This window comes from Hipposideros armiger, unplaced genomic scaffold (genome assembly GCF_001890085.2).
Source record: "Hipposideros armiger isolate ML-2016 unplaced genomic scaffold, ASM189008v1 scaffold_310, whole genome shotgun sequence".
Taxonomy (NCBI): Eukaryota; Metazoa; Chordata; class Mammalia; order Chiroptera; family Hipposideridae; genus Hipposideros; species Hipposideros armiger.
The window spans coordinates 93,409-105,807 of record NW_017731660.1 but is presented as its reverse complement, the minus strand read 5'-3'; the positions used below and the strand labels follow the sequence as shown (position 1 = coordinate 105,807).

At 54.3% G+C, this 12,399-nt stretch overlaps 1 protein-coding gene across 1 annotated transcript in view; it reads right to left on the bottom strand.

Moving 5' to 3' along the window:
- Nucleotides 1–4,580: 4,580 nt before the first annotated feature.
- MAL (mal, T cell differentiation protein (MAL blood group)) overlaps nucleotides 4,581–12,399 on the bottom strand; it is a 21,905-nt gene continuing 14,086 nt past the window's right edge. The window contains exons 2-4 of the mRNA XM_019659983.1: nucleotides 9,857–10,024; nucleotides 8,840–8,965; nucleotides 4,581–5,153 (exon numbers count right to left, since the gene is read on the bottom strand). Coding sequence (XP_019515528.1) covers nucleotides 5,079–5,153; nucleotides 8,840–8,965; nucleotides 9,857–10,024 — 369 coding nt within the window. The 3' untranslated portion in view covers nucleotides 4,581–5,078. The remainder of the gene's footprint in view (nucleotides 5,154–8,839; nucleotides 8,966–9,856; nucleotides 10,025–12,399) is intronic.

Sequence of the window (12,399 nt, the reverse complement as noted above, 5' to 3'; positions counted from 1 at the left end):
CGTGGCCTTTTTCCCAAGGGACTGAAGTTTGGTTTACTAAAGGGGCTATTTTAAAGTGTGTCACAGCCTAGTAAATGTCCTGTTCTGTGGGGAAAAGCAAAACCACCCATCCAAGTTCATGGCAATGTCAGGAACATGATTACTGAACAAACACACTGTGAATTACCATCATCTGCCTGGGTTGGAAACTTAAGGATCATTCTAGACCCTTACCTCCTTCATTCTCATCATTCCTCAGCCTTCTTCTGTCCCAGGGGCTTCCCTGAGCCAAGTCCAGAATATTCCCAACAACATATGAATGTCCCCATCCTGCCGGCAAAGGCACCTGGGCCGAGCGTGAAGCCACACCTGGGCTGGCTCAGGGCTCCAGGCTCTTGGCCACTCACTTCCACTGTCGCAGTCCCACCTCCCCTGTCCAGCCTATCTGTCCGCCCCACTGCTGCTGCCCAGACCCTCAGTCTCACCTGGACAGCTACCGCTGTCCAACAGGTGTGCCCTGCAGATGCCCCTTGGGTACAAGCCAGGTTGCAGCCTCACTCTCAGTGGGATACCCTGGCCCTCACAGCCTCCTGGGACCTCCACCCTACCTGGGCTGGGCCAGCTCCCTGGCTCTGCCTCATAGCCCTCCCCACGTTCTTTGTCTGACAAAGTCCCCTCATCTCAGACACACCCCTCAGGCAGCTTGGGCTTCTGGCTGGATTGCCCTGACACTCCTCATGTGCCATCTGAAACCTGCAATATCACCAGTCAGTGTGGTGGGTATGAAGGTCTTCCTTGGCATGTCTGTGGACCCTGTTCCCAGAGGGAACACATGTGGCACATGACAGGTAACGGGGAGGGGGGGAAGAGGGCACTCTAGAGTCAGACCTGTGGAACTGGAATCACACCCACTTGCTGTGTGACCTTGGGTAAATCATTTAACCTTTCTGTGCCTAGATGCTCCAACCAAGTGGTATGCACCGCATATGGTGGTCACGAGAACTGAGTGAGAAGTGACGCACTCGCAGCAGCCCTGGGCACCCAGTGTCATCAGAAGGCTTCTCCCCTTCAGGCCCTGGCATCTGCCTCCTAGAGGCTCTTGTTGACCATGTGCTGGCTAAAGAAAGTTCTGGAAACTGAGCACCCTGCAGTTGTCAAACCTCCTAAGGTGCCATCTATATAGCCTGGCACTGCGACTGTTCCCACGTCAAAAGTGAGGGATGAGGGCCGGCCGACTGGCACGATGGTTAAGAACTGGCTTGGGATGCCAGAGGGCCCCGGTTCGGATCCCACATATGAGGGCCAGTGACACTGCCCTCTACAGCTAAGATGCTGAACAACAGCTCAACCTGGAGCTGGGCTGCCAAGGGTCGCCGGTGACGGCGTAGGCTGCAGCCCCTGTGGCAGTGGGTTGCCATGGGCTACCGTGTGTAGCCAGCAGCCAGTGTGAGCGGCCAGCAGCCGCCGTGAGCAGCCGTCCAGAAGCCAGCGACTGATGTGCCTCGCCCGGGAAGAGTGCAATGATGGTGCCAACTTGGGCCAGTGAAGCAACGTCCTCCACAACTAGACTGAAGACCAAAACGACAGCAACTTGTCTGTTTCCCTTCCCCTAATTCCCCAGCGCTGTTCCCATCCCCCCAATTCCCCAATAAAAACCTTTAAAAAAAAGTGAGGGATGAGAGGGCCCCAGTAGGAGCCCCCACACCTGCCTGCAGCACCCCCCGCTCTTAGAGGCGGCCTCAGCTGGGGAAGATGGAGACACTGCAAAGGGCGTTGACTCACGCTGAGTGGGGAAATCACTGTAAATCTGTTTTTCCAAACTGTGTTATTGTCAGTGCCCTGGGCGGATGCCCATGTGTGCGGGGACACTCGGCAGAGCAGAGGCGCTTTGTCCCCTGAAAGGCCCCATTGTGACCCCGAGCCGGCCCGAGTGATCCCTGGAACAACAGGCCCTGTGTGGCCCCAGAGGCTGTGGGCTCGGCCTCCGGCTGGCAGTGCCCGCTGCGCTGTCCTGAAGGTCAGCGTAGGGAGGCTGTGGGCTCTGACAGTGGTGCTCTTTACAGTTTGTTCTAGAATGTCGCTGAAACCCAGCTCCTGGAAGCTGTGTTCTCGGGGACCGCCATGAGCAGAGCCAGGTCAGGGTCTATCTCATAGGACTGAACACAGAGGAAGGCCCTCCCAAGGTCCCCAGGAGGTGCCCCCAGAGCCCCCATGAAGCAAGGGGGCCACGGCCACTGAAGCCACAGGCGAGAGCCCCCACCATGCCTGGCTGGACTTGATCCACAGCTGCCTTCCGCTGCTGGCCCTCCTCTGATGACCGCGGTTTGTTCTGCACTGCGGACTTTGGCACTCGGTCATGCCGCAGACATTGGGTTCTATTTACTCACCTTCTTTACCAAGCATCAGCTGGGCTGGCTGGGCCTTTGGCTACGAGGGGCCTGTGAAGTGGAACTTGATAGCTGCCTGAACTGGCATTGTCACAACTGTAGCTCAGAGCAGCCAGCCCCTTTCAGTAAGACCTGGACCCAGCACGTGGCCTCCTGCAGACCCTGCTGGTGGTTGGGGGCTGTCCCAAATGCCCAGCTTCGTCCCCCTCTGAAGGCCTCTGTGGCCCTTGGGAGGATAACAGGATGCTATTGATGTGTAAGGTGCATACCCAGGGCCTGGCCCGAGGCGAGAGCTCCAAAGATGGTGGCAGGATGGGTCACCCAGTTGCAGATGTGGGTCCCTTGGACAGTCTTGCAGTGTTGGTGCAACCTGTCCTTTGTCCAAGTCGGGGCCGAGCAGGAATGCCTCACCTGCCCTTGGGGTGGCACCAGGTATGCCACATAGGAGGTTCTCTCCTGCCCAAGACCTAGAGGCAGAGAGGAGAGGCCACAGGAAGCTTTGGGGCCAGACACCACGCCACACCTTGAAGGACCAGTGGTCCCAGCACACAGTAGGTCCTCAGTCAATACTCATTCTTGGTATTTGGACCTGTAAACACTTCCTTTACAGCTGGACCCCAGACAGCGGAGCAATGAGGTGCATGGGGAGTGGGGGTGGGAAAGGAAAGATGGTCTGGGGAGAACGAAGCAAGGCCAGGAGACAGCTGTTCATTCCGTTAACATCCCAAGCAAATCAGATGCAAATCAAAAGCCACATGAAACTGCAAATTGTAAAAGTGACTCAGGATGGGATGGGAGGAACGAGAAAGTCTTGTGGAGACCCCCCCCCCCCACACACACACACAAAGCCTTGGGCTGGTAGGGGTTCTACAGCTGGACCTATCTGCAGTTGAAAAAGAGAAAACAAAGAAAGACTATATCATCTGGCCCCCTAAAAAATAAAAAAAAATAAAAATAAATAAGTGCATTATAACTTAACAAAAGACCATATCAAAGTTTCTCTGAAGAGGAGAAAACTTTGGAAACCTTGAGAAACCCTTGGGAAAGTCCATTAAGCCTCCCACTTCTCTTTTTTGACAGGGGCCAAGAGTGAGGCTCTACTAGCATCATGGCGCAGGCTCACTGGCACTTTTGTTCAAAAAACGAGACTTCCCTCAATCATTTGATTGCAGATTCTGTTAAACACATGACAAACTTCCTCTTCCATCTTCGTTTGCACTTGAATTTTTCAGGATAAAGCCCCAGTCAAATCACGGGCTCCTGATTTACTCTGAAGAGTTTACTTGCATTTTGTGCTCAGCGGACTCTCTAGGAGTGCTCCTTTCCTGGTGCCATTACTCTGGGATAACAAAGGACAACCGGAAGATAGCACGGAGACCCAGTGTGGGCACGGGGTCCCCAAGTTAGAAGGGGAGTAGAATCTACTAGTTGTACCTCTGCCTGATGCTTCAATCTCTGCTCTGTGTGGCCCAAGCAAGGGGTCACCCAGGCTCTGTATACGCCTGTGCCGCTAGGCACTGACCAGTGAGGCGCTGCGGCTGCTGTCCCAGCTCTGGAACGGCACTAATTTTTTCAGGCCACAGGACAAAGGAGCATTTGATGACGGGAGCTGGGCTTTCAGGAGTCCCAACTGAGTGCCCTCCTTCCTAAGTGTCCCCTGTCCTTTCAACTCAGACATCTCATACTCGAAATGTGGCACTCACCACTTGTCACCGCACTTCCTTTCTCTCTGTAGTCTGCTCCCTGTTCTCGCCTAAGGAGTCGCCTGAGGAAATTCTAAAAGCAGTTTATTATCCACATCCCTGATTGGCACAGAAGTCAGACTACGCTGTATGGAACATTTCTGATCAGCTGCACAGAGAGACTTCTGTACCTTGTTGTCTTTGGCTTACTGCCTCTAATTAATGAGCACAGACCCCTTTGTATTATAGGAAAAAGAAGGGGACCCTCCATGCTGGTGCTTGGTGAGTTTCCAGGGATGGTGAAGCGGTCCTGGCTGAGCCCCTGGTAGCTGGGGATGGTGGGATGCCCAACGCCTGGCTCTCTGAGATGACAGTGCAGTGGCCCAGTACACACACCTGTCACCTGAACTGCCATTTGATGCAGCCTGTAGAGAGTCAGTTTGAGCTAAGGATTCCTCAGAAAGAAGATGACATGATGGCACTCCTGACACGGGAGAATTAAAAACGAGATGCAAAAACACCCACAAAAGAATTGAACATAAAGGCACTTTATGAGTGTTAAAAAGGTTTATCATTTCCCACCATAGACATCTGCAAATATTTGTTGGGTGGGTTTTACTTTCCATGAAGACTTAGAAACACGCCACAAGATGGGTGCTCAGAGAGCCTGTGGAAAATTCCAATGGAGAGTTCTGGAGACCCACCCAAGGGTCAGCAGGGGGTCTTTGTTCCATGGTCTCTCCAGGCCACAGCCCCCACTTCCTACCCCCACCATCCCCTCACAACAGGAAATGACCCAGGAAAGACAGCTGTCTTTGGAGGTTAAAGGTGGCTGGCTCCCAACCCTGACTGAAGGTCTACAGGAGAGTAAACATATCAATCACCCACAAGAAACAGTGTTGCTTTTTTTTGGGGGGGGGTGTTTTCTTTTATCCACCATGGCGAGCATGTCTGCATTCTAAAAAGTTATGCTGGAAAGCAGGCTGGTCAGTTAACACCGTTGGCTCTCAGCTACAGATCTTCCATGGCTTTACGAAGACTTCCATCGGATTAAAGAAAAGACCGCATGGACCACATACAGCAGAGTGGCTACATACGAAAACACCTGCAACCAAGACAGATGACCATGAGTGGGCATGCAGGGGGATGGGGCAAAAGCATGGGCTGTCCACATTGGGCGGGCCCCTCACATGGCGCTCGGGATGACAGGCCTGCCCAGTGCTGCCACCACCGCTTCCCACCACTCACCCCACACCCCTCCTTGCTGAGCCCAGATGTGGCCCCAGAGCTCCCGCTGACCCGATGATCCATTGGGCTCGGTGTGCAGGGTCAGCCATCTGCCATGTCACACGATCATGTGGTTGCCACTCAACTGGAAAGGGGGGCCTTAGAGGCGGGAGAGTACCAGGCACTGCCCATGGAAAACTCCCTGCCCCCCACCAGCTGGGACCCCAGCAGCCTTGGCACGTGGGTTTGCTGGCTCTAGTGAAGGTCTTGATGCTGCCTGGACCTCCTCAGGCCCCATCAGAATTGTATTCCATGATTCTTGATGTCACAGAAAGTGAGGGACCATGACACCAAGGAGGAATTTTGAGCTTTTGCAAAAAAAAGGAGGGAGCTTACTGAGAGAGCCACTTTGGCGCTGGGAATGGAGGCCCTGGGCCACTTCGCAGCTGTCATGGCCCTGATGGCTGTGCTCACTGGGCACCATCTGTTCCTATCAGCCCACTCCAGTGGCTGGCCTCCCCAAAGGCCTACCTGCCCCCTACTCAGCTGTCTGCACCTGGCTTTGTGACTGTGGGCGCAGGCCAACAGTTTCCAGGCCAGACACAGCACTCCAGGTGGTCACGCTTCCCTGACTTTGGAAAATGCCCGTAAACAGTGGTGACACCGTGCTGGTCTGTCCCCACCTCCACACATGGGCGAGCCCTTCAGCCTCATTGGCCAGAGGCGATGAGTGAGCAGAGTTACTTAATAACAAACATAAGACAACTCATCCGGGGACTCTTAAGTGCCGTGCCTGAAACCAGCAGTCACATCTGAGTGAATAGTCCCCCAAAACACCTCCCTTAGCAGCGGAGAGCAGGTCACCATCCGGACAATTCCAGACCCGGTGAGAACATTCGGCAGAAGCACCGTGGAAGTCCCCATGGGAACAGGAAACAAGGACTTCTTTTCCAAGTGAGGCCAAGAAATGACACATTGGGGACAGACACTGATAGATAAGGACATTAAGGGACATTCTTGAGCTTTCAGAAACCCCTCTCCCTAAATGGCTGCCTTTAGTGCTCCCCACAGACCCAGAAACCTCCAGATGTCTGCAGAAATTTCCAGCTACCCTCAGTTAAGTCCAGCAGTCCTGGGGTCCCACAGGCCAGGGGTCCCCTCCGAAGGGCAGGTTGTGGTTGGGTAGGGTCTGGGGCTGAGTCCTGAGTAATCGCGACTCCTGCCTTGTGCCCTGGTGCCACTGATACTTGGCATAAAAAGGCGTGACTTTACATGGAACTGGGCTTGTTTCATGTGGTAGCTTTGGCCTAGGGCGTCCGCCTGCGGAAGGCATCTTGGGCTTCTTCCTGGCACTGCTGACTTTGCCTGGGCACACCCATGGCACTGCAGCTCAACTAACAAAAATGTGGGGACACGTGGCAATGAGAATGAACACCGCACATGTCACCCAACCGTGTGGCTGGCCTCACAAGCCTAGGGCTGAGAGAAAGGAGCCGGGCATGAAAAAAGCCCATTTATAGGGAATTCGAAAGCAGGTGGACTTGAGCCCAGCAGCTGGAAGTTAGGGCAGGGGCTATCCTTGGTGTGGATGCACAGTGATGGTGGCAGGACAAGAACAGGGCCCTGGGAGCTGCTCATTCTGCTCTGTTTCATGGTCAGGATGCTGGTCACACAGAGGAGTTCACTTTGTGGAAACGCATCAAGCTGTGCACTTGCCCACTTCTCTGGGTGTATGTTGCATTCTGGTAAAAACGTCGGAACACGGTAGAGACCAGTGGGTCTCAACTGGAGGCCTGTCTAGCTGGCAGGGGTGTGAATGCCCCCCATCTGGGTGGCTCCGTCAAGTCACTGGCCACATCCCGGGTCTATGTCTCAGCTGTTGTCCGCAGCGGTTTTACAAAAATGGTTGCCACATGCCCTGCTGATGTCTGCCTGGAGAGATGGCTTCTGGGTTGGGGTGCAGGAGGTAGGAGGCTCTCAAGGTCAGGGGGAGATGACACAGTGTCATTTGAAGGGTGACCAGCCTCCCAAGGGAAGAAAGAGTAACCAAAGTGCTGCCTGGTTGTGCTGCTGTCTACAAACCAGCCACCTGGGAAGATGGGCAATATGAGAGCCATTCCTCACTGTGGGACAGTGAAGGGTGCCAGGGACTATGAGGTGGCCATGTTTATGAAACTGGGGAGGAGACTAAAAGCTTAAGGGGAGTGTGGAGCTTCCTCAGGGAAGGGGACAGGCCCATAGGACCAGCAGGCAAGGATTTGAGGGACAGACCCCTTTCTCTGGGAGCAGGAAGAGCACCCTCACCAAACCCCTTCCCAGAGCCCAACACCGCCATCCCAATTGGTTTCCTCTTTGGCAGCTGGAGCTGGCTCTCATCACATTTGCGTAATCCATGGTCGACCACTAGAAATCTGACAAGTGCTATTTCTGAACTGTTGTCTTATGTTTTAAATGATCCCCATGGCTTGAAACTCATTGACAATATGAATAAGCACGTGGGACCCTGGGAAAAGTATTGTGAAACAATCTGTTCTCAGCTCCCTGCTGTTCTCATCTTTTTCACTAAAAGGACCTTACCATCCGTCCCCTGACAGTCTGACTCTGTCGTCAGACAGTGTCCCTGTTAGAGCTCAGATACCTGCCCCCCAGTCACACACAGTGGGCGCCCCCACTTGTCCTGCTGATAGGCTGAGGGCGTGCAAGCTCTTGTCCCACCACTGCTCACGGGGAGGCCTCGGAGGAAGTCGCTTACTATGTCCGTGGTCCTCCAGGGAACCGGACGGGATTTTACAGATGAACAAGCCAAGGCTTCGAGGCTGCAAGGGACCTGCCTGCACAAGGTCTGTGACTCTGGCCCCTCCTCCTCCCACAGGGGCTCAGCTATCAGGCAGGAGAGAGCGTCACATCATGAAGGCCTTCGAAGCAGCAAACACCCCCAGAAAGGGGGGTCTGGATGTGCTGGGTGCCCTAGATGCCCTAGAGCCAGGGTCTGGTGACACACTGGCCGCTCGATTTTGCCCCCTCGACATCAGTCATCCCTGGGCTTGACTGTCTTCCATGGCAGACTAGCCGCTCAGTGACAGCCCAGAGACCCGAGTGGCCGGACACAGCTCCCAACTGGTGCTGGGTGTGGGGACGGAGCACCTGGCCCGGACCCCAGGACCCCCAATGCCTGTGGTCTCGGAGCTGTCCACACTCGGTGCTCCGGTTGTCCATCCGTGGAGCGGGTGCAATAACTGCCTACGTCCTAGGGCTCCTGAGACTGTTAAACAAAATTGTTCCTGGAGACTTAGCCCTCATGTCTCCTGACACATCCGCCCTCCACACAGCTCCCTGGGGAAGGAACCCTGGGCAGCGCAGCCCTGACTGATGGCTGGGGGTCTTGGGCACGTCACTGCCCTTCTATGGGGCTTTGCTACTTCAGAAGTAAGGGGAAGATTTACTCATTCAAACCTTAGTGAACTAAGAAAATTGGGGGGGAGTTAGGGGAGAGATACCGGACAGCCTTCAGCCTGACTGGTCAGGGTGGCGGGAGCTGTAAACACACAGGTGGATGGGACTCACCACAGCGGAGATGTTCTCATGGTACTGCTTGTAGGTGAAGCCGTTGTGCATCTGGATTGTGGCCAGGGCTTCCAGGACTGAGGCGCTCAGGTAAAACAGGGCGGCGGTGCAGTGGTAGGCGGCATCCTGCAGGGTCAGAAGGGGCGTGGGGGATGGGCCCCGACATGCAGACATGGTGGCTGTGGTCTAGTAGGTCCTGTCCCAGCCCAGCGGAGCTCAGGTCCCTAGTGCCCCATCCGCCCATCACCACAGCGGCCAGCCACCTCCCCCCAGACTGTCTAACCAGCACTGCCCAGCGCACTTTTCTCTCCCTGGATTTGAGAAGTGTCACACTTGGTCACAGTTCTGGTTTGGATGTGGCCTTACTGGCCAGTACAGGGCAATAGAGGCCCAGGCCATGTCCACTGTTGTTTCATTGTTCGTTTTTTTAGGGGGAGGGACCTAGGTGTGTTTAAAAGCAAAGAAGGAGTTTTGAGAAGGTGTAATTTGGAAGTGATTTTAGTTTCAGTAAGAGGCCTTTTGATAGTGAGAGGCCCAGCCATACGCACCCTGCCCCCCTTCCAGGTAATGGGCCCCAAGGCAGAATTTATACAGATTGGACACACAGGTCATCCCTCTCCCCTCTCCTACTACATCTCTGGTGACCTTGCTTTAGAAAGTGTGCCTGGGAGCTGGGCAGTAAGCATGGCCTCACAGTGGGCAACCAAAGACAGCTCCCAGGACCAGATAGAAACCAGTCCTCCTAGGGGAGCAGGGGGGATGGGAGGGGCCAGCAGGCACCTGGCAGGGCTGGGCTGCTGGTTATCCGTGAAGAAGACAGTCACTCAAGAGAAAGCAGAGCAGGCCGTGACTATCAGCCTGACTATCAGCCTCCTGCTCCTCCCTCCTGTCACCTGGCTGCCTGGCCAGCTCAGAGCTGGAGGCCTTACCAGCTCGGCCTTGGAATGTCTCTGGGGCAGCCTCCCAGAGGACGGGGTCCAGCACTGCTTCCCTGAGACATGCGGGGCTGGGACTCACCAGGGTGACCCAGGAAGCCTCCCCGCCGTGGGCGCCAATTATGTACAGGATGAGCAGGACAGTGGTGGCCACGAAGCAAAACACAGACACGAACATCACCCAGCCCTGGATCAGGGGCACGGGCACCAGCGACGAGGCGACCAGGATCCACACCAGGCCCCCGAAGACCTGCAGAGGGGGAGGAGGGGTGATCTGAGGGGGGCCCAGACCAGAGGCCACGCTGGGCAGGGGACAAGAGGGGGGCAGGGACCAGCGGTGGGCAGTTTCCTTGCCAGGAGTGACTCCCATCCCCACAACACTCCAGCTGGATCCTAACTCAGTCTGCCCAATTCCCTGTTTGCTTGCCTTTTCTCATTTCAAAAAATATACAATTGAAAATTTTCATTTAACAAATGCTTAGATCACATTTACTCGTATTTGCCAGCCAGTGTCCTAAGAACTTTAAAAATATGAACTCACTTAATCCTCACAACCTTATGGTACTGACCCAAACGGGGAAACTGAGGCACAGGACGTTAGGTAACTCATAACCCCAAGAAAAGACTTACGTCATTCAGCCAGTATCATTAGAAGGGTTGTCCTTTATTCTGAGGTTATACCCTTCATACTACTTTGATGTTAAAATATCCTTTCTTTTATGAAATGGTAGTGGCCAGCAAAATAAATTAGTTACACTACATCATTACCATTGTGTTTTTTTAATTTGGCCCCTGAAATCCCCAAGTCCAGGAGGTACTCTGACAACTGGAGTCTGGGCTGGAGTGGAGAGGGGTCCAGGTCAGCCCAGTGTCCCCAGGTAGCCTAGTACAGGCATGAGAGAAGCACTTCCTGTCATACTCCAAAGGACACCCTCCTTGATGTCCGCAGGGACAGTGAGCCCCCTGTTTTCAAAGAGGTCTTGTGGTCAGTAATGCCCCTCAATGCCACAGTCCCACTGCCCCAGGGACAAGTGCGCACAAACCCACGCTGAGATTTTCTGAACATCTTCCCTTCTCCCTGTCACCCTGCATCCCAGTGACATCAGCTCAGCCCCACCACCGCCCCCATCCAGACAAGATCTGTGCTCGCAGCTGGACATGGGTGAACATGGCTTTGCAGTCAAAGGCTCCAAGCTACTGTGGTGCGTGGCACCATCGTCGTGAGTATCTGGGCCTCTCGTTCCCTGATGTCCATGCTGCCCCCTTGCTGGGTAAGCCCACTGTCCTCACAGGTGCTCTCTGAGCCTCCAGGCTGAAAGAATCACATTGGCGGGGAATCAGTGCAGTAAGGAACCCGGACGTATCAAAACCAAGCTGGGCCTAATGAATCAGACGTGGGCCTCTGTGCCCAGAAAGCTTTCTTACTGATGAACCTGAGGTTGCCTGAAGGCACATGACAGAGCCAGGAGGACGCACTTTACACCTTATAAGAACTGGAGCAAAATCACTTAAATACAAGTCCTCAGACAGCCACAGAATCAAATGTGTGTGCAGATTTCTCCCAGGACATGGACTTGGGAGGCACCAGAGTGCCACATGGAGAAGAGGGACAGTCACATGCTGGACACCCCTCTCCTAAGCGCCCTCTGTCTGGGCACCCGGTTACCATCCCAGGGGGACAAGTCTAAGTCAGTGACAGGCTTTAGAGAGCCCTGCACTTGTTCTTTGCAGCACTGAGCACAAAATGGGTGTATTTGGTTAGTGACAAAATGGCACTTTCCCTGACCAGGTGATGGATGGGGTGAGGTCCCCCTTGCTCACCACTAATCCCAGGGGTGGGACACTTGTCCAGCATGCATCAGTGTCTGAGCTAGTTAACTGGCCTCAGGGTCCTGTGGTAACCTAGAGCCAAGTGCGACCCAATCCCAAAGAAACAGCGTATGATACCCGTGGAGGGGAACACACTTGTGATGTAACTTGTGTGGACCCCATGAGGTGCTCGTATGTGGCCCATGAACAATGGCATTGAGGAACACTGAATGTCACATTGGGAAGACGACTCTTTTTCACTGTCTGGCTTTTCTGACTAAGGCAAGGAGACGGGCTCAGGGCAGGGCCAGGTGTTTGGGGCTCCCCTGGAACACGGGCTCCAAGGGCGGGCGGGCAGAGGGGAATGGATGACATTTTTTATTTTCAAGGCAGTGATATACTTATAGTTGTTCTGGAAAAAAATTAACTGTAAAATACATATGAGGTAAATGAATACACATGTGGTCCCTGGCAGTGACAACCGAGAAGATGGCTCTTACATCCTGATCTGTAAGCCAGTTAACTTGGCCTCTTCGTCTCCATTCTTCCCCACATGGCTGGGTAAGGGATCAAAGGCTGGCCACATAAGGTCACAGTGAAGTCACCACCCTGAATGCTTGCCATGGAGGCCTGAGCATGCACTTGCTAAATGTGGCCACAACTTTGGCACCCAGCTCCCCGCACCCAGGGGCAGAGGGAAGCTTCGAGGTTGACCCAGACTCCAGACCTGCTTCAGGTGTGTGCTTTTACCAGTCTGACTGAGAGTGCACTCCTGCTCCCTAGAAAATGCCTCCCCCCCCACCTCCCGCCCTCCCT